Source organism: Trifolium pratense, linkage group LG6 (assembly GCF_020283565.1).
Source record: "Trifolium pratense cultivar HEN17-A07 linkage group LG6, ARS_RC_1.1, whole genome shotgun sequence".
NCBI classification, from domain to species: domain Eukaryota; kingdom Viridiplantae; phylum Streptophyta; class Magnoliopsida; order Fabales; family Fabaceae; genus Trifolium; species Trifolium pratense.
Window position 1 is genome coordinate 26,502,051 of NC_060064.1, and position 27,988 is coordinate 26,530,038.

General features: G+C 33.4%; 4 protein-coding genes across 4 annotated transcripts; 1 reads left to right on the forward strand and 3 right to left on the reverse strand.

Moving 5' to 3' along the window:
• Positions 1–557: 557 nt before the first annotated feature.
• LOC123892648 (dynein light chain 2, cytoplasmic-like) lies at positions 558–2,697 on the reverse strand. The gene is made up of 2 exons (XM_045942495.1): positions 2,437–2,697; positions 558–978 (listed from the first exon to the last, which is right to left on the reverse strand). The coding sequence occupies exons 1-2, from the start codon at positions 2,572–2,574 to the stop codon at positions 775–777; spliced, it is 342 nt and encodes a 113-aa protein (XP_045798451.1). The 5' UTR covers positions 2,575–2,697; the 3' UTR covers positions 558–774.
• A 1,130-nt stretch (positions 2,698–3,827) lies between these two features.
• Positions 3,828–5,869, reverse strand: LOC123891228 (protein MIZU-KUSSEI 1). The gene has a single exon (XM_045941074.1). The coding sequence runs from the start codon at positions 5,736–5,738 to the stop codon at positions 4,863–4,865; it is 876 nt and encodes a 291-aa protein (XP_045797030.1). The 5' UTR covers positions 5,739–5,869; the 3' UTR covers positions 3,828–4,862.
• A 1,056-nt stretch (positions 5,870–6,925) lies between these two features.
• LOC123892002 (protein NRT1/ PTR FAMILY 2.8-like) lies at positions 6,926–9,356 on the forward strand. Its single transcript, XM_045941858.1, has 3 exons — positions 6,926–7,013; positions 7,098–7,315; positions 7,929–9,356. Exons 1-3 carry the CDS (start codon positions 6,926–6,928, stop codon positions 9,354–9,356), a joined length of 1,734 nt encoding a protein of 577 aa, XP_045797814.1.
• Positions 9,357–10,006: 650 nt separating this feature from the next.
• Positions 10,007–14,661, reverse strand: LOC123890632 (protein RETICULATA, chloroplastic). The gene is made up of 8 exons (XM_045940271.1): positions 14,440–14,661; positions 13,105–13,839; positions 12,889–12,987; positions 12,575–12,795; positions 12,076–12,145; positions 11,914–11,993; positions 11,287–11,351; positions 10,007–10,448 (listed from the first exon to the last, which is right to left on the reverse strand). Exons 2-8 carry the CDS (start codon positions 13,717–13,719, stop codon positions 10,255–10,257), a joined length of 1,344 nt encoding a protein of 447 aa, XP_045796227.1. The 5' UTR covers positions 13,720–13,839; positions 14,440–14,661; the 3' UTR covers positions 10,007–10,254.
• Positions 14,662–27,988: the final 13,327 nt, after the last annotated feature.

Sequence of the window (27,988 nt, forward strand, 5' to 3'; positions counted from 1 at the left end):
CAAAAAAGAAAGTATTATTGGGCTACAAATAAATGAACATGAATAAATAAAAAATTCTTAATAAGATATTTCATACATTAATAATTTCTTGGTCCCAAATGTCACTATAGAAGAATACATTTCTCAACTTTAAGAAAATCTATAAATTTAGCCCAAAGTTATAGCTACACTTAATTCAATCCAACCTACTACAAACATTCTACCAATACACTATTTCTTTTGTTGTTTCTTCCGTTGTCATTGATTTGAACGTTCTTCGAAGAGTTAGTATTGGTTAAGGATTTGGTAATCTGCATCCTGAGGTTTAAAACAATAAGTTAATTATATTTAGTCCTCGGGATGCTGATTACCCCTTCCTTATGACCAATGTACAAAGAATTTAAATCATTCACAAAGTTAAATATCCTTTTATCAAGAGTTTTATAGCACAGGTAAAAGTAAAAGGTGCAATATATTTTGTTCATCAATCCATCATTCATATTTATCTTTTTTTTTATGCAAATTTATCTATCTATTTATATTTGAACATATCATTTATAAATAAATAAATAAATAAATAAGAAAAAGAAAAAAAAAGAGGGAAATTCTTATTAATCAGGTCGGCAATAATAATCATTTTACAACTATTTTCAACAGCATTTGAACTCATGTCTTAAAGTTATAAAATCAAACTCTTACCAATGAACTGAATCGGATGGACATATAAACACATATTAAATCTGAAAAGTGTTTGATTAGTAATGACCAACTTAGTTTCAATAATATACTCAGAATTTATGAATCTTCATTTCCTGATTTCTGTATAACTCTAATAACTTCTTCTCTGTTTTCTGTGAAGTCCTTCCCATCTTTGAAGATCAGAAATTCCATCATTTCCACTCTAAAGAATATGAAACTTCCACTCATGTGTGTAATGCAAGATCCAAAGTCATTTCCAACCACAGAATTCCATGCAGGTCCATATGTTTCATCAAGTTTCTGTCCAACAGGTTAACTAAGATAGGTTTACCAATTGATCTGGTTTCTTAAAAATTTTGCACCTTATTGAGTAGTACATTTTTTTTTTTTTTGACAAATTATTGAATACTACATAACATTATATTTGTTTCATGTATTTAACCTCTTCCTGTGAGAAGAATATTTGGAATAGATTTATTATACATCTAATCATAAAACATAGGAAAACTTCATAAAACATCTCTATAAGTGTTTATATGGGTGAATATGATTAAAAGATCTTATAATTATACATAGTCTTTAAACTCATATTTTTATACGTTACAAAAAAGTCCCTGGGTTTGGTCTAATGGTGAATGGTCTAGATAGTCTACATCATGAGATTATGGGTTCGATACTCTGCTCTATTATAAACGATACAAAAAATTACTCATTTTTTATTTTATTTTATTTTTGGCGTTATAATCCTCATGTTTCCAGTGAAGGGGTCTTGGTATTCCGAAGTCAAGAATTATTTCTCTCAAAAATTGAACTCAGGTTCTTCGTTAATCACTTGATTCATACCTTTATTGTTTGAATTACATACAATCTATGAAGCACCGACACCTCTATGATTAGGCATGTCGCGGTGTCCGACACGTGTCGGTGTCCAACACACGTATGACACTCGTACGACACGTGTCGGATAGCTCAGATTGGTGTCCATAAAAATTCAATTTTTCATTTACTTTGACACTCTTGTGATCGGTGTCCGACACTTGTAAAACACTCTACAACACGTGTCGGACAAGTGTCACAAAAAAATTGTTTTTTCTTTGTTTTACTCTCATTAGACACATACCAGACATATCTACAAGTGTTAAAGATGTGTCGAAATAACAATATTAAACAATGAGGGATTGAAGACATTACTTTTTTATTACAATATTTTTAGTTTTTTCGATAGTAGATGGATAAATAAAGGTAAAATATTATCATATCTTATTTTAAAACTTTTTTCAAGAAATAACTTGCTCAACTTAGATTTACATGTATATATTTCGACTCTCAATTTATATTTTTTATAAATATATAGCGGTGTCGATATCCTATATTTTTTACATTAGCGGTGTCGCGGTGTCCGTGTCGATGTCGTGTCGTAGTGTCTGTGTCAAAATTCGTGGTTCATAGCATACAATAAATAATAATAATTGTTTCCAAACTTTTTCTTTTAACACACTTTTTAATATGGAAGTGGATAATTGTTTTTTCTCTATTTGCCTTGCAAATTGCAATAGCACCCCTTTTATAGCCAGTATTAGAGGAAAACATAAACTGAAAAAAAAAATTCAAAGGAAAAATGTATGGAGAAGACTCTGTTTCATAAAAATAAGAATTCTTAATACAAAAAAAAAAACAAAAATCAAGTTTTTTTGACACACAAAAAAAAATCAAGTTAAATGTAAGAGATATTTAAATTTTATTTGAAGATAGAGAGACCTGTTTGATGAAATGAGCAATACTCTGACAATCAGAAACTTCATGTGCATCAAGTGCTTGATGAGCAAACTCCATGACTTTGTTCTGCATCTCCTCTGCCATGTCTGTCTCTCTCACCACACCTTTTCCTTCCAACATCTTCACTCAAATTGACACAACAAAATGTAGCACACGGTTTACATATATAGCTTGTCAAGTGGTCAAGATTTTGAGATTGATAAAATCTTCACATGTTTATGTTCAATTTGTTTTTCTTTATTTTAACTGGTCTCAAATTAATCTTAGCTTTTCATTATGGATAATTGAATTTTGTACTTATTAGAAGATGTTTCAATCTAAACAGCTGTAACAAAAATATCGCTTTTCATTAGCCGTGGTTCAATTCAATTCATATAAAAGTGATTGTTGAACACTTTACAAGTGAGATGACTAGAAAACTTAATGTTTTAAGATTTTGGATTAAGAAATAGTGTCTAAATCACTAAAATTGATCATTATATTCATGTGGCGTGTCCAACTCACTTATGTGGTTGCTCAAGACCCTAGTGAGTTGATCTTTGGGCCCCTCATGACCTAACAAAAACTATTAATCTTTTCAAATTTGGGGTAAAGCAATGGTTCAATTCAGTTCATATAAACACGTGTTTTAGTTTGCTTCAGTTCAATTCTATTTTCTTACTAAACTAAACCATAAGCAATCTTATTAGTGATTGTTGAACATTTTATAAGTGAGAGAGCTCATGAACCTAATGTATTTGAGTTAAGACGTGGAGTCCAACTCAGTTATGTGGTTGCTCAAGGCTCAATCTAATGATCCCTAAATCCCTCATGACCCAATAGTGGTATCGAAACCACTGTGTCTAAGCACCATGTCCAACTCACTTATGTGATTGCTCAAAACTCATTATGTTAATCTCCGAACATCTCATGACCCAACAAGAACCATTAATCCTATCCATAGTTTGCTTTGGTTCAATTTTGGTTTTTTTACTAAACTAAACCATATACAATCCTACTAGTGGAGCATGAAATTGAAACTTTCAAATTCAAATTTAACTTTTTTATCGCTAGACCAAACCTTTGAAGTTAAAATCTTATTTTTATTTTGTCTCACGAAAATTTGCTCATGTAGAACTATAACTTACTCTCACATTATCAATATAATAAAATGATTCCTTAGTTTCATTTTACATGATGAAAAATATTCATCATTAATTTATTATTCTCCAATTAACTACTAATTTGGCTCATCTCCCTTTACGTCGACAAATCGTTCGAAAAAACTCAAAAAAAATTCATCGTAAAAATAATGTTGGGTCAAACTTTATTTATCTTGTAACCGAACTTTAGATTACCAAAATCTCTTCTTCTCTAAATCAAACGGTTATTAATATAAAAGAAAAAAATATCCTCCAACTAGTGAAGGGGATCTCTTTCCCTATCACCATACACATAAACATCTATAGAAGCTTGAATAGATTCGAATAAAAAGGTGATTTATGGACACAAATGCAAGTTTATAGTATACGCCATGTCGATTTTTTTGGTTCTAATGTCCCACCCCATATTGATCGAGACCACATAGTACAACGAAAAAGAATGGTTATCCCATGTCTAAAGCACTACTTAATCAGGATTATTAGCTGGTTAATTTCCATTATATTATACAAATTCTTAGTAAACTAATACAGCTTTGGAGTATTCACAACACACAAAATGATACCAAGACAGAGAGAAAAGAAAATTATATTCAACTTGTCTTCAAAAAGATTGACACCAAGTAATTTAAAAACATTTTCAAATATTCCAAAATCTAACAAAAAGAAGAAAAAAAAAATGCCCCAATGACACAGATCTATCTAATACAGTAATTAATTAAACTAAAAGATACCCAAATGAATCTCAAAGATAATCAATTCAAAATTTAAAAATCCACAAATGAAAAACCAAAATGTTATTAATAACATGCAAAACTAATTAACATTAAAAATTATGGTTAATCATATAATTGAATTAATCACAATTTTTTTAATGTGATTAATCAAATGTCTCAAATATAGGAAAAATATATGAGAAAGCACAGAAATTAAGATTCCTACACCATACTGATCTGTTTAATCCAGTTACAAATATCATAGACAAAAGTGAAGAATAATTAGAATATTAGTGATGAGATTAGTTTTAGAAAAACTCATCAACTTTACACAGAATCACGTGGCAACAACACCACAATTCTCAAAAAAAAAAAATAATTGAAAATCCCAAAACACAATTAAAAATTCAAGAATCATCACAAAAAAAAAAAAAAACTCAAAAGATAATCTTTCTTTGACTGTGAAACTTTACTCGTAACTGTACCAAAAATCAAAATTACATAATTAAAAAAATAAAAGATTAATTAAATCTTTGCAAGATTATTACATTACTCAACGATTCACCCCGAGTCGAGATCGTAGCAAGAAAACACTGAGTTCCTGACCCGTACACTCGTCCGGGTTAATAAGATGAAACGATTCCGAGTCAACATTTCCAACAACATGTTCAAAATTAGCACGCATATACATAAGCTCCTCCTCAGAACCCGACCCGAATCCAGAAGGAATAACACCGGCACCAACAGTAACACACTGCATAGTCTGAAGAATGTTTCTGACTCGATCTTCGGCGCGACGGCGTGCGGCGAAACCTGTTTTCCGGCCGTTACAGAAGGCGGTCCAGAGAGGGACTGATCGGAGTTGACAGTTAGAAAAAGCGGGATTGTCGGACGTGGTGACACATTCGAGAGCTATGCGAACGAGGCCGTTGCGCATTTCACGGACGAGGTTGTTGGTGGAGAGAGGAAGTTCGAGGAGGAGAGTTGGTTTTAGGGTTAAACGGTCGTGTTGGATGCAAAACCAAACGTGGCCGCGACGGTTACCGAAGATGGTTCCGATTACCATTGATTTGGATGGACGAGGTGGTGCGGTGGTTGAGATTGTTGTGGTGGTGGAGGAGGTGGAGGAGGCTGGGGAGGTTTTTGTGTTTTGGTTTGAGGTGGTGCTGAGGCGGTTTTTCTTGGTTTGGGTGGTGGTGGTGGTGGTGGTTGATGGGGTGGTGAAACAAGGGAGAAAGAATCGACGGAGAGTGTCGATGGTCATGGTTGTTTTGTTTGGTTGTTGAGATTGGTGGTGGAAAGAAAATGGAGGTGGAATTTGGAATGTGTTTCTTGGAGGTGGGAAAGAAAGTGAAATTTGAAGTGTGTGTTGAAGTGAGGAAGGTGAAGGTTGAGCACGTGGTTGCATGGTGGGATAGTTTGTGTGCATGCGAAGGTATATATAGATTGGTATTTTTGGTAAGGGATAGATGTGTTATGGATAATTGGATGGATTGGTACTTTGGTTTGTTTATTTTATGAAATTCACATGGCCTCATGATTTGATATGATCATGAGAAGCCATGTTATGATCATGAGAAGCCATGTTAATTTGCGGTTCGAATCCGCAATTGCGGTCGCAATATTGCTAATGCGGTAGCCTCCGCAACCACCGCAATTGCGGTAATTGCGATGTGATATTAATTCACGTGTACAGCCGCATTAGAAGCCGCATATATAAGACGTTTTTGGCGATGTTCGTTCAAATTTTCTTACAAAAAAATAAAATTTATGAACTTCAAATCTTAATTTGTGTCAAATCTAATGAAAAATCTTACTTTTAACAATCTTTCAACCATGTATTTTAAAAACATTCAGATATTGTAGTTACATAGTAGTTTCATTTTATATAGCTTGTGAAATTTGAAAATGATTTCACGCCGCAACAGCAGCATTGTGTGTTGCAGCAACCATAAATGGCCGCACTCGCAACAACCGCAACCTGAATATGGACTAGTAAGGTGGGGGAAGTTTTCCTTTTTCAGATGGATGATTGTTGCTTGTTAAAACTTTCTTGGATAAATTAGCTATTTCGTTCCATGGTTTCAAATTGCGGTTCACATTTGTAATTGCGATCGCAATATTGTTAATGTGATAGTCTCTGCGATCACATCATATCGCAATTGTAGTGTGATCTTCAATCACATATACGGTGTAAAAAAAATACAAGAATATAATGATTATGTTGAAAGATTAATAATTTGAATGTCGCAAGTGTGGTGTTACTAATACATATTCAGATCGATGCATTCTTAATTTTCAAACCGAAAACCCAAAATAGAAAAATCATTGAATGTGCAACTTCTCTCTAAATTTGGCTTTGAGGGAAAATTACAGTTGTCCTAACAGATTTTAAACAAGAGTCAAACATAATATCAAACCACACTTGAGGTTGAAAATGAACGTTTGATGTTGTAAATATAAAAACCCAAACATACATACATTTGACAAAAAGTTTCGCTATTTCTTTCATTTGTTAACAATAATTTGGACCATAAAGGTTTTTTCTATTAAGGTTAAAACCTTTATAGGCCAAGAATCGTAAGGTTTTAACAAAAATTGTAGGTGGAAGAAAAGATGAATGAGAATTTATCTTCTGATTCTCAAGATTCTTCTTCCACCAAAAAGAAAAAAGGGGGATGGAAATCGGTCAAATACATTCTCGGTAAACTAAATCTTCAATTACAAATTTTTTTATTCTTTTCTATTCAATTGATGTGTCTAAATTTTTGTGTTTTTTCTATTATAGGAAATGAAACATTGGAGAAATTGGCCTCTATGAGTTTGATAGCAAATTTAATTGTATACATGCATACACAATACAACATGGAGACAACATTTTCAGTTGAGGTTTTCAACATTTGGTCTGGTTTCACAAATTTTCTTCCATTAATTGCTGCTTATATGGCTGATGCTTACATTGGAAAGTTTAAAATGGTCATATTTGGCAGCATAGCTTCATTTCTGGTAAATATAAACATATCATAAGAATACTTCAATTCATTTTAATGTGTTTGTTGCCACATTTCATGATATTTGTTGCAATGTGAAATTTTAGAAAATCCAATTAATGAATATTTACAATTTCAATTTCTAAATTATATTCTCATAGCACATAACTATCACTCTCTCCATCTCCAAATATAAGCGAAAATCCGGTCAAAAAAAATTGATGTATTTGGTCAAAATTCTGCTTCAAAAGAATTATCGTTCTTTGAGCCATTTTTTGCTTATATGTGGGAACAGAGGGAGTAATTCGTAAATAAAAGCAGCATTAATTTGTGCTATTTTCCCTCTAGGAGGATTCTAAATTGTAATTGCAGTCGCAGTTGCATTTATGATTTATGCTATGAACATTGATATTGAGACAAAACACAGACAAATGCGGTCACAATTGCAATTACGAATGCGGTCGCAATTGCAATTTTGATGTCTTCACAGAAACATCTAAAAAAAACCTTTATATCTGTGACCAAAATTGTGGGTGCAAACCGCAATTTAGAACTATACGCACTCTCTACTTTAAATGTTACTTGTGATTATGAATGAACAATTGAAGAAATGAGATGTAATGTGACAGGGAATGGCATTCATGTCACTAGGTTCTGGTGTACCATCATTAAGACCACCTACCTGCTCGACTCTTTCGGATTGCGTAAAACCAACTGACACACAATTGGCTATCCTATATGTGGCACTTGGATTTTTCGCAATCGGCTCAGGAAGCCTAAGACCATGCAACATTGCCTTTGGAGCCGATCAATTCGATACCAAAACCGAAAAAGGAAGAGCTCAATTAGAAAGCTTTTGTAATTGGTGGTATTTTTTATTCACAGTAGCACTTTTAATAGCTCTCACTATAGTTGTCTACATTCAAACCAATATAAGTTGGTTTCTCGGTTTCATTATTCCAACCGTCTGCTTCGCCTTTTCCTTACTCGTCTTCTTGTTCGGACAAAGCATGTATGTTAAGTTGAAGCCGAAAGGAAGCATCCTCAGTGACTTGTTGAAAGTAGTTATTGCTGCAATTAGAAAACATCATGTTGATATGAAGAAAGATTCTGAATTAACATTTCACGATCCACCATTAGCTTCTACCGAAGAAGATGTACATGTTAAACTTGCTCACACAAATAGGTTTAGGTTTTTCGATAAAGCCGCGGTGATTACAAACCAAAGTGAAATTGATAGCAATGGAAAACCAATTGATAATTGGAGGTTATGTAGTTTACAACAAGTTGAAGAATTGAAATCAATATTAAATACTTTACCAATTTGGTTAGCAGGAATTATATGTTTTCTTTCAATGGGACAAGCAAATTCTTTTGGAATTTTACAAGCATTACAAACAAATAAATTAATTGGAAAACATTTCAATATTCCACCAGCATGGATGGGATTAGTACCAATGATTGCACTTTCATTATGGATTCTACTTTATGAAAAATTCTATGTACCTTGGACAATGAAAAAAACCTTAAAAGGTAAAAGGTTGTCAATTGAACAAAGGTTTATAATAGGAATTATTTTTTCCATTGCTTGTATGGTAGTTTCAGGACTAGTTGAAGTGCGGCGCCGTAATGACGCGTTGAAAAACGAAACATTTGAATCGCCGACAACAATTTGGTGGCTTGTGCCGCAATTCGCTTTATCCGGTTTAATTGAAGTATTTGCCGCGATTCCTATGATGGAATTATTAACTTCATATTGGCCTGAGAGTATGAAGACATTAGGTGGTGCAGTGTTTTTCCTAAGTTTAAGTATTGCTAGTTCATTGAACAATATTCTTATAAAGATTATTGTGGCTATGAATATGAGAAATGGTGGAGCACCTTGGTTGGGTGGTAATGATTTGAATAAGAATAGGCTTGAGTATTATTACTATACTATTGCTGCTCTTGGAGGGTTGAATTTGTTGTATTTTTTGTTCTTTGCTCGGTTTTTTCTATGTAGTGAGGTGTTAAAAAGGAAGAGTAAAAGTGAAGCAAAGGATGAAGAGAGTTCATGAATCCACATGATAGATGATAGAACTATATGTGACTATCCATTATACTTAGTGTTATCTTAGTGTAAAATGGCCATTAGTGCCAGGTGATTAATAAAAAAAATTCCCATCCCCTTTTTTTTAAAGGACTAGAGCTAATTGATATTAGTTTATGTAATTAGACCCTGTTTGGATAAACAGCTTATTTGCAGCTTATAGCATAAGCATTTATTATAATAAGTACTTATGTATAAGTTTACATAAGCTATTTCTATAGCAAAAGATTGCAAAAAAATATATATATTATTTTTGTATATGCTATAAGTTATTTTCATAAGCTATCTTGGAGAACTTATGAAAATAAGCTAAAACAACTTATGAAAAATACCATAAGTTGCTTTCAGTTTAAGTTATAATGTAATCTATAAGTTGCCATTTTCTTTTTTTCCCCACAATTTATCTGGTTGTCCACATGAGAGTTACATTACAGGTATGTACTATAAATGATACCTAATACTAAAGAAGTAGATTAAGCTCAAGTGGTTAATGACCTCCAATTAATGATAAATTGTCCAGGAGAATTCAAGTTTAAATTCTGGCAAAAATAGTCAGTCAGACTCTCCTTATCTATCTACCGAACTCCAGATTACTAGAGTCTTCTAGGAACTAAAAGGTTAGAACTAAAAAAACAATAGACTTCATTATTAACTTTAATTATGAAAATAGAGGGAACACATACTCATCCTCTAAATTATTGCCTAAAATCTTTCTAAATCTAACCATGTAACCTTAACCTTCAGTCATCATAGGTCCATGAACCTGACTGAGGTAGAAATTTATGCTTCAATCTTAAGAAAATTTATGGCTAGAAAATTACATCTACAAAACTACAATACATTACAAAACAAGATAATTAAAATAACTATTGTACTCCACTCCACCTAGCCCAATCAACAAACTGCATACCACCATAAACATTGTTGGCGAAACGCACACCAACTGTGAAAGCTAGAGCAACTGGTGGAACCTGCTTTGCCACCGCCGATGTTTCTACCAAACGTTCCAGTCCATTGATGATCTGGTATCGTGTGTTTGAAGATACGGCAAGGAACACGCCTGCATGGATGATCAGAAGCATATTACAGGAAGGAACAAAATACAACATTTCGAGTTGGTCTATAGATCAGTAATGCTCAGAAGTCGAAATAGCAGTTATACAGACACCAAACAAATCAAGCATCAGAAATCTTGGTGATTCACATTGCACATAAATTGAACCGAAGGAATGTTTCTTTGGTTTTTTGCAACAAATGTTTAGCTTGTGAACATTTAACAGATATTTATGGTCGTAACTTTTAAGTGTTTCTGCTGTAGTTAGCTTTACAAGCATGTATAATAACACCTTTTCTTTGTTGTGTTATGAAGCACTGACACATGCACGAAGACTTGACATGATACTGACACTAACACGCCTTCAATGTAAAGTCTTGGTGCTACATAGGTTTTGTGTGTGGAGTGATTAGAGAGATTAGAAAAAGGAGAGAACAATTCTAAAATCATCCATCACTCTAATTGAACTACAGTCTTAATTAAATAGGTCAATAAAAGTTTTAAACAACAATAATAAATTAGCTGTTCAAAAAAAAAATTAAAAAAAATTAGCTGTTCAAAGAAACACATGATAAATTATTAAACACAAATTTCAATTAAAAAAAATTGGTTAGCCAAATACAGTTACTGTTTACCCTATAATGATATGACAAGTATTGACAAACGAAGGAATCGAATTAAACCTCAACTCCATCCATATGTATTAACTTAATACTGGGGTTATAACTGACAAAACTTTACTATCTCCTAATAACTCGATGAAAGCTAAACATTGCTATTTTCTAGCTAGATAGAAAAGAGCTGGAAATCATATAATAATTTTAAACAACGAACAATTTCATACCCCAAAGTGCAGCACTCTTCAAAAGGGGTGGTACAGGTACGTCGTCTTCTGATTTCTTTATGCTCCTGTGGTAGCAAGAAGAGGTGAAATGTTAATCAGTCAGAAAAAAAATTTATTAATTTACTGCAAATCTTGCACGTATCAAGCAGTATGAACACCGTTTATGTGATTTAACTTGAAACTACTGCCACTCTAAAAGTTTTACTTTGATATCAGTAAAAAATCTGCTCATAGAACCTATTTGTGTCAAGTAAAAAGCCTTAGTTTACACATTGAATTTTCTCATTTGGTCAAATTCAAATCAAGATTTATATCAATCAAGTCTTAGGCGCAAATAATTGATTCCAAATAAGTATTCAAACATATATACACCTTAATTTATTACCTAACCAAAAACCAATGCCTTGATATATAAAAAGGCAAGTTGGGTCCGGGGGCGGGGGGCGGTCGCCAGGGTCGGGAAAAGCCATATAACTTAGAGTGCTAATAGAGGTACTTACATATTACGCATCGACGAGGTTCTTAGTCAACTTTTTTTATTTATTAACAGAATTGTTATTATATCAGAAGATCCATTAGGCCACTTGTCAGATATATGTAAAGCAAAATGTAGACAGGAAACCATACCGCTTTGCGGTCATGATCATGTTTGCTATGCCTTGGCCTATAATACCACATCCAAATCCAACGCCTCCATACATTATACCCTGGAAATGTGCATTAAAATGAAATGTTCAATGAAACCTCTCATAATTTGTATGACCAACGAAATGACCTCGCTTTAATTACCTTGAAGAAGTATGTTCCAAGTCTCTGCTGTACAGAAAATCTACATCCTGGCCTTTCAGCTTCAAATACACTGCACAAAATGAGTGAATTGAAAATTAGAGAAAAACTTCTTTAGACTCTAAAGACAAAAAAAAAAACAGCAATTAGGACGTGAGAAACCTGACTCTCATGTCCTTTTAAAAGGACATTTGCTACCTACCTATACATATACAGATTCGGATTGCCTGTATCTAGCAATCCCACGCATTCATGCAGTCAGATAATCGGCATTGGATCAAGATCAGACAGTTCAAATTTTAAGCTCGGTAAAAATATCAAAATCTTGGTCGAAACCTGGACTATCTGATATCGGTCCAATGACCATTGATATGTTGACTGCATGAATGTGTGGGATTGTAACAACAGGCAATACAAATTCATACACATGCATAAGAAACATATAAAATATATTGACATCAAAAGCAAGGTCCCATTAATGGTATGATGAGTAGTAAGTAACCTGCTAGGCAAAGCTGCATAAGCTTTCTGCATACTACCGAGGAATCCCTTAGATATTGATGGTTTTCCAATTCGAGCATAAGGTGCCAACATTCCTACCAAAGCAACATTAACAACCAACCCAACAAGCATATCTGCAACATACAGCTCAAATTCATTCCAAAAGTCTTTGCCTCTCTTTTGATATTCAGCAACAGTAGCACAACAAGAATCAATTACGATCTGCATATCAGTAGAGAAATTGGATTACTTAAGAAACTGCAGTACTACGATTGAAATATATAAAAAATATACATTAAGACAGTCGAAACAGACCTCTGAGCCAATTTTGAAAAGAAACGCAGGATCAGCCAGCATTCGATTGCGAAGCATAGAGCATGATCTCATAGCAAATCCTAAAGGCCAAAAAGATCCCTGCAATTTAAATATCACAAAACAACAAAATTAAACTCCAAGGTAACGATCATCTTCTTTTGCACAAGAGCATGCATTTTCCAATAACAACACATGCATGAACATTTCAAAACTAACCTCTAAATCCAAATATCTAAGAAGAAGCAACTTTGGGATTCCTACAGTCTTAGCAGCCTCCAACATATCAAAAGGAAGGGTAACACCACGTGCCTCCGTCTCTCTCAATACCTCATCAAATTTCAGCATTGGCCCAAATTCCTCCTCTTCTTTTTCGTCATCATCATCACCACCACCACCACCACCACCATCACTCCCATCTCCGGCTCCACCACTTCCAAAGCTCCCATTACCATCATTACCATCAAACACAACTCCATTACTATCATTTCCAACACTCTTGGAATCCGACTCACTATTCAAAATTTTGTGTTCCTTTCCAACAACACTCTCACCTCCCCCTTCCGATAATTCTATGGTAGTTACAACAGGCTGTGATTCAGCCGACGGCTGCGACAAACACATTGTTAAAAACGTTTGTTTCTTTTGTTTAGACACATATGATCCACCACACTTGTTCACACAAATGGCTGGATATGCAGCCTCATTCAACATCACACTCCTAAAACTCAAACTACTAAAACCTGAATATTGATTCACATTCTTCCTTAAAACAGCTTCTTTCCCTACACTTACAACACGAGCCACCCCAAAATTAGATGAACAACTCGCCATTCTCCTAAAAAAATGTAACTTTTCTCACCACAAAACTACCCCAGGAAAAAAAAAAAAAAAAGTACCTATCACCAACTCAACAAGTCAAAGAAACCAAACAGATCATACCCTAAAACAATCCTGCAAAAGACAACGAATCAACCAAAAACAATTATTGCAATTAAAACATACAAATGCAAACTTCTGATAATGATGTGAAAATCAACTAAAATCCTCAGAAATGGATACGCAATGTAAATTAATTTTACACTGTCATCCAATATCATCCGCGTATTCAGCCAAATTACCCCACTTTAATATTAAATGACATGGACGAATGTTCGATTTATATCCTTCCATTTAGCAGAATTTTTTTACCAAATCTCTTCAACCATCTACATTTTTTTATATGAATTTCACTCTATGATGGTCAATCAATGATATCAACTTTCATCAATAAATATAGGATATTATTGAATGTTAGTGTAAATTGACATAGCATATCCATTAAAGTCAATTTTTTTACATGAAAGTAAAACAGCTCAGGAAATGAAAGTAATCAATCATGGAGCAAAAAAAATAATTGAATCAAACAAATGCATGTGGTAGTGAAAGAAGTGAAAATCAACTAAAATTCTGAAAAATTGAATTTTTATGTTGAAATGAAAGTCAAACAGCTGAAAAAATGAATATAATCTAGAAAAATGAAAAGGGTAACAAGAAAAAGGGTAAGAAGTGTACCTTGTTTTTGGGACAAAATGTCACTATAGTAGTGAGGTTGGTGATCTTAGACTGTAGAGTTTAGAGGTAAAAATGATGAAACAAGAAGTGGGGTTAGTTGCGGCGAAATGAGAGTGATGTTGGGGTTCCCCTAATTAATTTTATTGCTGGGGCAAATTGGGTTGAATCAAAGATTCGTACTTGGAACAATAATAATTGACACAACAGCATAACACATGGAATATTATCGTGTCGTGGGTCGCGTGGGATATTTAGTAAGAGTGTGTGGTGTAGGTACAATTTGATGGGTTGAAATTACTTGATGTCAGAACTGAACTTCGAATAGATTCAAATGGTGGTGAAAAACCAAAAAAAAATAATAATGAAAGTGGTTAACGAGATCCCTTGGATCCAGCTCTCTAGAGTCTAAAGCGGTAATATCAACCGTTAATTGAGGGTGGTATGGAGGGAGTAATTACTTTAAAGAAATTTTATTTTTTTTAGAAAACGTGTCTTTAGAGTCTTAGCATTTTAAATAGTAAATTTTTGTAAAAATATATTGTCTATTTTAATTAAATAAGTGCAATTTTCACATATATTTAATTTTTTTTTTGTTTGTTTTTGTGATTTCATAATCCTTTGTTTTGATTTTCCCGTCTTAGTGCGGAGTATCCCGTTTTAGTACGGAGTATTGTCATCCCGGCTTGGTACGGTGTTCATTTGTTTCAGGTTGAAGGATTAAGGTTGATTCAGTGCAAATCCAATCAATGACTTTGGTGTCATCAACGCTACAGATCCGGAGGCATGAATATTCCGGAAACTTCAATATAGTCAAATATGTAGGCTTATGCAATATGTCATTTTATACTATTAATACGGATGATGTGAGTTTGTTCGCAGATTCATCCTTTTTGTTTTTCGCGATTTTAAATTTGTATTGCATCGATGTACTCTTATCAATTTGAATGAATGAATACCTTTTATTTATTTAGTCAAAAAAAAAAAGTCATGCTATTTTTGTTAAGAGTCTAGTTGTTTGCGGTCAGAATTTTGTTTGTTGTGTTTTGTTTTGGGCAATGCGAAAAGATTTTTAATCTATTAGAAACCCAATTCAAACTGTTCTTTCTTGTGTTTCTTGAACCTTCAAAATCGATCTCTCAAAGAGGTCTTCGATTCGTATACGCGCGCTTAACCTTTAAATTATACTACAACTTATTTAAGTAAATATATACTCGATTCTAATTAGCTCCAAAATAATACCCTAAATTTGGCTACTGATGGATTAAGACCTAGGGTTGCTCCCACACAACTAACTAGGCTCAAGTAATTTTCAAAATTAATCTTTAAGAAAATGTCGTCTTTTTTAAACAAAACAAGTTCAATTGTTTAAATCAAAATTGTTCGCAAGGAACGTTTGTCACTTAGATTTTTCATGTAGCAGAATTTTTAAGCACTACGCTGAAACTTTTAAGATTTTCGATAAAATAGTAAACGACATTAAATTTTGACAAACGACCATTCAAATGAAAGCTTATGATGTCTAGAGTTTGAAAATTATTTTCACATCTTTCAAATCAGAACGCTTAAACAATCTCTTAAATTACATTCATATATTTGATTTTAATTTTTAATTTGAGTATTAAACAAATCATTTTCTCTACTTTTGTTCTTTATTTAAAAAAATATTGTTGAAAGATAATAATTTTGGACATTTAATTTTTTTTTATAAGAAAAATACTAAAATACAATCTAAATTCATGTAGAAATAGGCGTAACGGGGTTACCCGAAACCCGTTGGGTATGGGTTTGGGGTTATCATTTTTATTCCCGCTCGAATTTGGGATGAGTTTGTGGAAACCCGGACTTTATGGGTTTAGATTTGGGAGGGCAAAATCCGTCTCCGCCCCGCTCCATTGTCATGCCTAGTCAGATTTGCAAATCATTTTAAAATATCGACCCTTGGCATATAAATGTCAGAAAAAAAATAATATTCAAGAAGTTAAATGCACATATTTCAATATATTATTTCTACTTTTCCTTCCTTAACATATTTTCCTATAAATTTAAATCTTCTCTTCCAAACGTGGATAATAGAGTCTAGTATCAACTCCAAGAATAATGATCCAAATATAATTAGAACATATCTTTGAGGACCAAAATACTAACCATAGTCAACTGGAAGATATGTTTAGCAATAAACTCTCAAATAATTATACTTGGCTTGAAAGTCGGTTCTACTAAAAAATTATAAAACACTAATTTATGAAAAATCACACACTGAAGCAATTGACTCAGTTTTCCGCATAATTTTACTAATAAACAGATCAGAGATTTTATAATTTTTTGAACAAGCAAACAAGCTTAAAACATCAAAGCCAATTTTTATGATTAAAGGCAAAACATAAAGAATCATTTTAAAATTTGTCTCAAAGAAAAACTCAACTCCTAAAATCATCTCATCAAGAAATGCTAACTCTATTCCATCATGTATATGTAAGATCATCCTTAGCATAAAAAATTTCTAAACCAACATCTTCATGTTCTGAGAACATGACCAGCCAGGGAGAGGAAGGTGAGAGCTTAGATTACCTTCAAAGCTATAATCCAATTTAAAATATGGTGGAAATGAAATTATTTGTGAAGATGGTTATAAGGGAGAGGGGTTAGGCTGATCAATGATCAAGAGAGAAAGGAAGGGAAATGTTTGTTATTTATGAAGTTTTCTATTTATAATTCTAGCCATTAATTGTGAGCCATTGGATAAAATCCAAGCTATTGGATCTCTCACAAACATTAAAGCTATTGGAGTAATTCAAGATATTTTATGACTTTAAGTCGCGTTGTCTCGCTCAGTTCTCGCGTTTGCGCTTAAAAGAATTATATCTTCGCGTTTGCACTTAAATTTTACGAATACCCATATAATTAAAATAATTCATTCTTGAATAAATTTTCATCCGAATAAATTTTAGCTCCTTAGCTTGAAAAAATATAATGAGATCAAATTCTCATTATAGTCGATATAAAAAGTCGTTGTTTAAATTTTGAGAGTCTGTAAAATTTTAAACATCGGGTATATCTTGATTGTTTTCTCATAAATCAAAAGAAATTATTTTTTTGAAATTCTGACACGACTAGACCTTTTCAAGTTCATTATATCACTAGGCCAATTTTTCATATCTTAAAATAACGCCCAGACACATCTCTACATAATTCTATCAAAACAGAAAATTAAATAGAAAACAATAAAACAAATAGCAGAATACTATTTAATATTTCAAAATTATAATTTCCGCTATAGTAATTTATTGGTCTTTAGGGCTTAATCCAACGGTCATCCATAGTCACATAAATACAACATAAACTAATAAAATATATTGGTTGGCAATCCTTCGATCAACTTAAAAATCAAGCTAACTCACAATAATATAAAACTAAAATCGAGAATACAAAACTTGGAGGACATCCAAGTTGGAGCTAAAACAAATGAAAATTGTCTCATTAAAATCCTTACCTTTAAATCCTACAGGAAAAATCAGGTGAAGAAAAAGAGAGTACAGCGCTCAAAGAAAACTAACATAATCTATATTCAGGAAGAAAAATTTTATTCATAGAAAAAAAATTACATGTATTAGTGGGGAATGAGGGATAGCATCCCACTATTATTTTTGAGAGAATAATTCAACAAACTCTATAGAACACTCTATTGCTCCACTTTATTCTCATGAACAAACACCTCGATACTATTACTCCTCATCCTAAACTTTAAGGCCTGCATATACAATTCATTAAAGATAATGATGCAGAAAACATTGGGTGAGATAAGTTACAAATCGTTGTTAGGAAACTACGCAAAATTTCCCCATATTATCAGATTTGTGGAAGAGCAAAATAATGCGGAAGCACACTAATATTAATAATAATGAAATGTACAAAGTGTTTTTCTCATAGAACCCACAACCCAGTTACACCCAAAGAAATATTTCTCTCTAAATATTTCTCACAAAATTCCTATACTAGAATTTTCTTCTCTTAGTAACTAGCTGGTTGTTATTGTTACTTGTTCGCTTATTGCTTGTTGTTCTTACAAAAGAAACACACACTGCTTTTATAGCTAATACAAATGAAAATAAATGGTTAAGCGTTCCTTAAGATTCTCCATAAGGTTCTCGTAACCTTCCTTATTTTCATTTACTATTTATTTTCTTTTGCTTCTCCTTGTTTCTCTCTTCTTTGACCAACAATCTCCCACTTGAAGACTGATGTCAATCGGTCTTCACACCTTGATCAAATAGAAACATGTCTCGGTCTGTTATTCTAGCAGGCCAACTGAAGTTGAACACAACTTCAATTTGTCAATGGTCACCACCTTAGTTAACATGTCTGCTGGATTTTCACTTCCTTGAATCTTGCTCAATGTTAGCACTTCATCCTCAAGCAGAGATCTAATGAAATGATAACGAAGACCAATGTGTTTTGTTCTTGAATGAAATGCTGAATTATTTGCCAGATGTATTGCACTCTGACTATCACTGTACAAAACACTTTTCTCCTGTATGAAACCCAACTCTGTTAACAATCCCTGAAGCCATATCAACTCTTTGCTAGCTTCAGTTACTGCTACATACTCAGCCTCTGTTGTAGATAAAGCTACAATCTTTTGTATCTGAGATATCCAACTAACTGCTCCAGTACCAACAGTAAATATATAGCCAGTTGTGCTTCTTCGGTGATCAACATCACCAGCAAAGTCTGCATCAACATAGCCTTGTACTTTTAACTCTCCTTTAACAAAGTACAAACATTTCTCGATGGTGCCTCGTAGATACCTCAAAATCCACTTAACTGCTTCCCAATGAGCTTTACCTGGATTTGACATAAACCTGCTAACAACTCCCACTGCATGGCCAATGTCTGGCCTCGTACAGATCATTGCGTACATCAAACTTCCAATGGCTGAAGCATATGGAATGTTAGCCATTGATTCTTTCTCTTCCTCTGTCTGAGGTGACTGATTCTTGGATAGGCGAAAATGACTTGCCAAAGGTGTGCTAACTGGTTTGGCACTGCCCATATTAAATCTATGCAAAACACGGTTGATGTACTCTGCTTGAGATAACTGCAAAACTCCTCTTTGCTTATCTCTCGTGATTTGCATACCAAGAATCTTCTTCGCAGGACCTAAATCCTTCATGTCAAACTCTTTTGACAACTGCAACTTCAAGTTTCTGATCTCGTCTATATCTGAACCTGCTACTAACATATCATCGACATAAAGTAACAAAATGATATAACTGGATTTATATCTCTTGAAGAAACAACAGTGATCAGCATTGCACTTATTGAAACCTTCCTTGTGCATGAAGCTTTCAAACTTCATATACCACTGTCTTGGAGCTTGTTTCAGGCCATACAAGCTCTTCTTTAGCCTACACACCATATTCTCTTTCCCTTCTTCTAAGAATCCTTCGGGTTGATGCATGTATATCTCCTCAACTAAGTCTCCATGAAGAAACGCAGTCTTCACATCCAATTGCTCAAGATAGAGATCTTCACTGGCAACAATGCTTAACACAGACCTGATAGTATTGTGTTTCACAACCGGAGCAAATATTTCATTGTAGTCAATTCCTTCCTTTTGCTGGAATCCTTTTACCACTAGTCGGGCTTTGTATCGCTTAGACCCATCATTCTCCTCCTTCACTCGATACACCCATTTGTTGTGAAGTGTCTTCTTTCCTATAGGTAACTTAGCTAGTTCCCATGTTTGATTGGAAATTAAAGACTTCATCTCATCTTTCATTGCAAGCTCCCACTTACTAGCATCTGTGGTCTGACATGCTTCTTCATTGTCTTCAGGTTCACCTCCATCGGTCAACAACATGTAGTTTATGTATCTTCTGTTGGGAACATGAGGCCGAGATGACCTTCTCAATACAGGAGTAGGAGTATGATGCTCTGGTGTGTAAGACGGTTATGTGTCACTTGATTCAATTGGTTCCTCTAACTGTGAACTTTCAACAGTGGGACTTTCTGGGACATCGTCGACCTCTGCAAACACAGGCTCACTCAATTTTGAGTCGGTGGTAGTTGTGTTATGCCTGTCTTTGTACATCACTCTTTCATTGAAGATTACATCTCTACTACGGATTGTCTTTTTGTTTTCATCATCCCAAAGTCGGTAGCCAAATTCATCCTCACCATAACCGATGAAAGTGCACTTCTTTGATTTAGGATCAAGTTTATTTCTGCCTTGATCGCTAATGTGCACATATGCTACACAGCCGAAAACTCTAAGATGCGAGAGTTTTACCTCTTTTCCGCTCCATACCTCTTCTGGTATTTTGTGCTCCAATGGAACCGATGGACCTCGGTTGATCAAGTAAGCTGCCGTGTTGACTGCTTCTGCCCAGAACTGCTTAGGTAAGCCTAACTGCACACGTAAGCTTCTGGCTTTCTCAGTCAATGTTCTGTTCATACGCTCTGCCACACCATTGTGTTGAGGCGTTCCTGGTACGGTTCTCTCCATTCTGATCCCATACTCATAACAGAACTTCTTGAATCTGGTGTCTTCATATTCACCACCATTGTCCGTTCTGAGCTTTTTGATCTTCAATCCTGTCTCATTTTCCACCATAGCTTTCCATCTCTTGAAAGCCTCAAATACATCAGACTTGTGTTTCAGAAAGTATACCCATACCTTCCTAGAGTGATCATCAATAAAAGTCACGAAGTAGTTCTTTCCACCAACGGATGAGACAGTTGTTGGACCCCAAACATCAGAGTGAACAAGCTCGAGTCTCTCTTTCTTTGGAGTTCTTCCACTTGTCTGAAAGCTAACTCTTCTCTGCTTTCCAAGTATACAGTCTTCACATATGTCAATTATATTGACTGAAGACTTGGTAGTTTTCCTTTTGAGTGCATAACCTTCATCCCTTTCTCACTCATATGGCCTAATCTCTGGTGCCATAGATTGGGACTTTCATTTGTTGCAGCTGCAATCAAATGACATGCTCCTGCTGTCATGTAAAGAGTACCATTCTTCTTACCGCAAGCAATCGTCATTGCACCCTTTGAAATCTTCCAATTGTCGCCATGGAAGATTGTTGTGTAACCGTCACTAGCCAACTGGCCTACGGAGATCAAGTTCTTTGTCAGGTCGGGAATATGTCTGACATTTTTCAATTCCCATACAGACCCATTCAACTTAATCTTCACTTCACCTTTGCCAACAACCTCACAAGAGTGTTCATTACCAAGGTAAACTTTACCGAGGTTTCCAGACACATAATTCTTAAAGAATTCTTTCTGGGAAGTAGCATGAAAGGATGCTCCAGAGTCTAACACCCAAGACTCTTCCTTATTCTCCAAAGAACATATCAAAGTATCACCTCCTCCTGAGGTTGAAGCAACATTTGCTTCATCTTTTGCTTGTTGGTTCTTTCTTGGGAGACTACACTGATTTTTGTAGTGTCCTGTCTGTCCATAATTCCAACAATCAATATTCTTTGAATTGTGGGAACTACGATGATTTCTGGATTTGGACCGTCTTTCCTTTGGTTTACCGCGTCCATATCCTCTAGTTGAATTTCTTCCTCTTGACTCTGTATGCAATACTGAAGAGGATGACGATTCACCCGACTCTCTCCGTCGGATTTCTTCACTGAGAACCAGATCACGAACATCATCAAACTTCATCTTTGTACTTCCGGACGAGCTACTCACAGCCGTGACAGTAGCGCTCCAACTATCTGGTAAGGAAGACAAAAGTATCAATGCTCGTACTTCATCGTCAAATTCGATACCAACTGAACTCAATTGGGTTATGACAATATTAAGTTCGTTGATATGTTGCGCAATCGATGCGCGTTCTATCATCCGAAGCGTAAACAACCGTCTCATCAAATGAACTTTATTTGATGCTGAAGGCTTTTCATACATGCTGGAAAGAGCCTTCATAAGACCAGCGGTTGTCTTCTCCTTCGCAATGTTAAAAGCAACATTACGAGATAACGACAATCGGATAACACCAAGTGCTTGCCTATCGAGAAGGTTCCACTCATCGTCCTTCATCGAATCTGGCTTCTTCTCTGTGAGAGCTTGATGTAGCTTTTTCTGATACAAATAATCTTCTATTTTCATCTTCCAAAAGCTGAAGTCCGCACCATCGAACTTTTCAATTTTCACTTTGCCTTCATCTGTAGCCATTGCTCCCACTCGAATCTGACTTCCTCAGGATCGTCTTTGAAAATTTCCGCGAATCACCGAGATTTAGAACACCTCTATGAAAAATTGGTAACGCCGACCAAATTTTGCACTATTCACAAAAGTTGCTATTTATGTGAATAATATATTCGCTAGAAAATTAGCAAAATCAACCAACTGGCTCTGATACCAGTTGTTAGGAAACTACGCAAAATTTCCCCATATTATCAGATTTGTGGAAGAGCAAAATAATGCGGAAGCACACTAATATTAATAATAATGAAATGTACAAAGTGTTTTTCTCACAGAACCCACAACCCAGTTACACCCAAAGAAATATTTCTCTCTAAATATTTCTCACAAAATTCCTATACTGGAATTTTCTTCTCTTAGTAACTAGCTTGTTGTTATTGTTACTTGTTCACTTATTGCTTGTTGTTCTTACAAAAGAAACACACAATGTTTTTATAGCTAATACAAATGAAAATAAATGGGTAAGCGTTCCTTAAGATTCTCCATAAGGTTCTCGTAACCTTCCTTATTTTCATTTACTATTAGCTATAAAAGCAGTGTGTGTTTCTTTTGTATAAGAACAACAAGCAATAAGTGAACAAGTAACAATAACAACCAGCTAGTTACTAAGAGAAGAAAATTCCAATATAGGAATTTCTCACAAAATTCCTATATTGGAATTTTCTTCTCTTAGTAACTAGCTGGTTGTTATTGTTACTTGTTCACTAGTAGAAAACAAAATTATAAAAACGAAATTGAGGAAGATGAACAAAAACAAACAGTTTCAATTTCAGTTAGAAGAACTCATGAAGAAGACTCTGCGATTTGAAGAGGATGAACAAAACTCTTTCTTATCCTAAACTTTCAGTTTCAATTAACCCCTTACCGGCAAAATAAAATTAACCCCTCTGCGGTTTGAAAAAGATGAACAAAAACTATGTTTTTCTTCTTTGCGTGATTTTTTTTTTCTATTTTGATAATTTTTTTATTTTTATTTTAAATCTAAAATATTAAATTTTTTTTGTAAGTGTATTAATTTTATATTTCTATTTTTCAATGTATTTTTTTTTATTTTTAAATCTGACATGTTATTTCTATTTTTTTATTTTTAAATGAAAATGACATGTTAATTCCACGTCATCAAAAATCCAAGTCAGCATCTGACAAATCATCAATTACTCGACATGTCAGCTAAAAATTCACCTCGAGGACCTTTTTAAAAGTGTTGGTATTTTGCAGGGACTAAAATCAAAATTTTTATTTTCCAGGGGCTAAAATCAAAACAAGCTGTAATTGCAGGGACCGTTTTCATATTTAAGCCTTTTATAAAATACTAGTATCCAGACCCGTGCCATGCACGGGTTAAAATGCGTTTGTAGATTTATTGACTTATAAATAATATATTTTAGTTTTCCCGTAAAAAAATAATATATTTTAGTTTTCCCGTAAAAAAATAATAATATATTTTACTTTAAACTAAAAAAATTTAATTTTAATTGCTAATGTAAGATAATTAATGACAATGACATGAATATTTATAATTTTATATAATTTAATAATTTAAATAACACTTTGTCATAAAAATTAATTGTAAAATTTATGTAGTGTCATAGATTTTCTTAGGGTATATTCCTATAGTTCGTATTTTTTTATCAAATAAAAAATGTATCATAGTTATTGTTTCTATTATTATCCACTAAAAGAATTATAAAGTTGATGAAAAATATTTTCTCTATGGGATATATAGAAGAGGCTTTGAGGTTTTGTAAAAATGTTTTGAGGTGGATATGAATTACAAAAAAAAAAAATACTATATGTATTAATATATGAATAGAAATATATACTACCATATATGACTAAAATATAAAAAAGTAAATATATATATATATATATATATATATATATATATATATATATATATATATATATATATATATAGGTTCCCGTTAAAATTTAAAAAATCCTGTTAATATATGACTATAATATAAATTCGTAAAAATTATAAGATAAATAGGTCTTTATATTAATATATGAGTAAAAATATAGATATGAGTAGAAATTATTAAAAAAAAAAAAGGCATTTGTATTTTAGTATAAGATCTTGTTTGATTTGTTTCGATAAATATTTTTAAATATCAAATTTTTTAGTCAACATCTTTTATTATCTAAAAAGGTTTAACTTGAAAAATAATAGTAGTACTTAATGTCACTTTTAATATATCTTTGTTTGTACATCGTCCTAAGTACTATTCATATTTTAGATAATAATTTGTCTATAAAAAAATTACATGATAAATGCTCTAATAATTTATTTATTTTGGCTTTCACACCGATTTAGTTTGGTTCAGATTTCAGTTTTGACATCAAGTAGTTCTCTCCCGAGTCCTGATTGTAGTTGCGGGGATTATTCATTTTATGGTATGCAATCGATAGATCAACAATTAATGAATTGAATCATTAAATGTTATTTCAAAATTTCAATCTATCACTACAAGAAAATACGGGATTAGCTACGACGGCGTTTTTAGCTAATTCGTAGCTAATCTCTAGTAAAACAGAGTCAGCTACAGATTTGTTGTGAATTAGCTATCGTATAGGGCGTAGCATGGATTGGGCGGCAAATCATCTACCAAAAAATTTCCTAGCTAATTTGCAACTAATATAAAGAATATCCTAGCTAGTTCCCATTTAATACCTAGTTAAATAGTGTTCAAAAGTTTGTGTTTCCTAGCTAAATCGCTAGGATATTGTTACAACAATAAATCTCTAGCTAAATATCCTAGCAATTTCGCAACAATATTCAAGCTTTTTAGCTTTTTTCATTTATTTTATATAATTATAAAAAAAAACCTTCCTAATCAAAACCGATTAAACTACTATATTGTAAAGAACTAAGTACATGAATAAAATGAGAACAAACCTAAAAAGCAATTTTAAAGTAATAATTACTCAGTACTGAACAAACTTAATTAAGTTAAAATTAAAATTAAGTTTAAATTAAAATGTGCAATCCTCAAGTACTCACTATTAAAATTCCTTGATTTAATCATTCAATTGGATCAGTGAGCATCCAACAAAAAATACACACGCAATTGGACTTCAAACATTCAAAACTTATATAAAGTAAAATTTACAATTGTCATCATATTCATACAAGACTTAGGCAGTTGTAATCTTTATTAGCTTTTGTCAAATAAGTTGTGTTAAGAGTGATCGACTTCTATTCATGTACAATCTAGTTCATATCAAAGATTAAGATATACTATTACACTTTATGAAACCAAAATATCAGAAAACACTCCAGGAAACATACACAAAGCAATTTTGGAGTCAATGTTATCTCGGCAAATTATACGATTTTGCTAACAGCATACCTTCAACCATCTGACTGCAGTTCCACCGCCTTCTAAGCTTATTATACCCATCTAATCTAAAAATTGTTTAAATAAACAAAGGTCAAATGAGAAAGAATTTCATTTCATCTTTTGCTTATAACCAGAAATTGCATAAGAAAATTATATTACCTTATCAGACAACAAAATATTCAGAAACATCTAGAACAACATTTGGGTCTGCACTTGATGCTATACAACCTGTATGAGTTCATAACAAAACATTTTTAATCTATATATGAACAATTAATGAAATTTCAATTTTTAAAAATAATTACTTAGAAAATAAAGTAGTGCATTCAATATTATATGATTTACATACTATTTATATTGAAAAATATTCAAAATAATTCTTCGAGTTTTATTTTTATCAGTCATTGGTTTTCAAATTTGCTTTTACTATAATTCAAATGAAGAATATGAAAAAAAACTTGAATGAGTTGAAAAGATAAAATGATCAAAAGCTGAAATGAAGAATAATATAAAATGATTAAAATTGGAAAGAGAAAAAAAAGAGAGAAAATGAAATATTTTAGAGAAGTTATCAACGTAAAATCGCTAAAATAAAAAGAAATAATACACCCGATGTACCAAAAAAAATATAAAAATACAACCGTGAATATACTAAATAAAAATATGTCCAAAACAAACAACACAATCCATAAAATAAATAGATTACAATATTGTCATTCAAACATGGAAAAATGAACCCAACAGAAAAGAATGAAAATCACGATATCATATTCATATATGTTGACTTCACATCCACTTTATGCTTGTTATTCAATACTATAACTAAATCCATCACACCCACATCCAATATGTTTAAGAAGGGGTACCGGATCAGAGTAAACAACAATGTTGAATCAGACTGCACCTGTGTTGAAAGAAAGCAATTGGGCGGCCACCAGGTTTCAAAAGGATAGCTACTTAAAAAGGTTCAAGTGCTAATTAATTTTATTCCATATTTTCCCTTTTTTATACATTAGACATTTTTTATTGCACTGCTATTTCAATTCACTACAAATAAGGATATAACGTACTATAATATTTAGAATATTCTTTAAATATTCCTTATTTGAGTATTTTTTTTATTATAAAATATTCCTTTTGTTTTTACTAATGCCATGATTATCTTTTTTTTGAAAGGAAACACATTATATTAATCAAAAAAAGAGGGAATTACATTGCCTATTTCTTTTTGGATAATAGGCCAAATACAAGAGGGGAAATTTGAAGTCCAATCCTTATTGGGCTCAACTTCAGCCCACCTAGCCATTTCATGGGCAGCTTGGTTAGCCCTCCTAGGGACCCAATTGATATCAGATCTAGGGTTTGTACTGAGGAATTGTTTGCATCGCCGCACAGCTTGTCCCCAATTTCTTCGAATCTCTCTGTGCTTCCTGACTGCATTAACCACAACTTGTGAGTCGAGTTCGAAAATCACGTTTCGTTCCCCCATCTTTTCAATCCACTCTATTGCATCCAATAAACCCCTAGCTTCACCCGTGACAGTATCCATTGCTCCATCGTGAGTCCTAGTCGCAACCCCGACGGTGCTCCCATCCACCCGTCTTAGAACCAACCCCGTCGACCAATGGCCATCACTGCTTAGGTGAGCATCCACATTGATCTTAAGGGTGCCCCTAAGCGGTGGACTCCAGCTGATGTCGTTGCTGCAACTTTTTGTTCTCACCTGGGGCTCGTGGATTTCCTGTTCAAAGCCATGAAGTTGGTATTCTTGAAGCTGCTTGGTGGCTATGGAGCTGATCTCTTGAGGTGGTAAGAGTTTCTCCTGAAAGACAAGCATATTTCTCGCATACCATATACCATATATGATAGCTGTAATTTGTTCTATGCATTCCTTGTTTGTATTGTTAATCATGTATCTGATCCAGTCATAGACATCAGTGATCTGATTTTGCCCTAGATTTAGGTTTAAGGATGAGGCAAACCAGACTTGT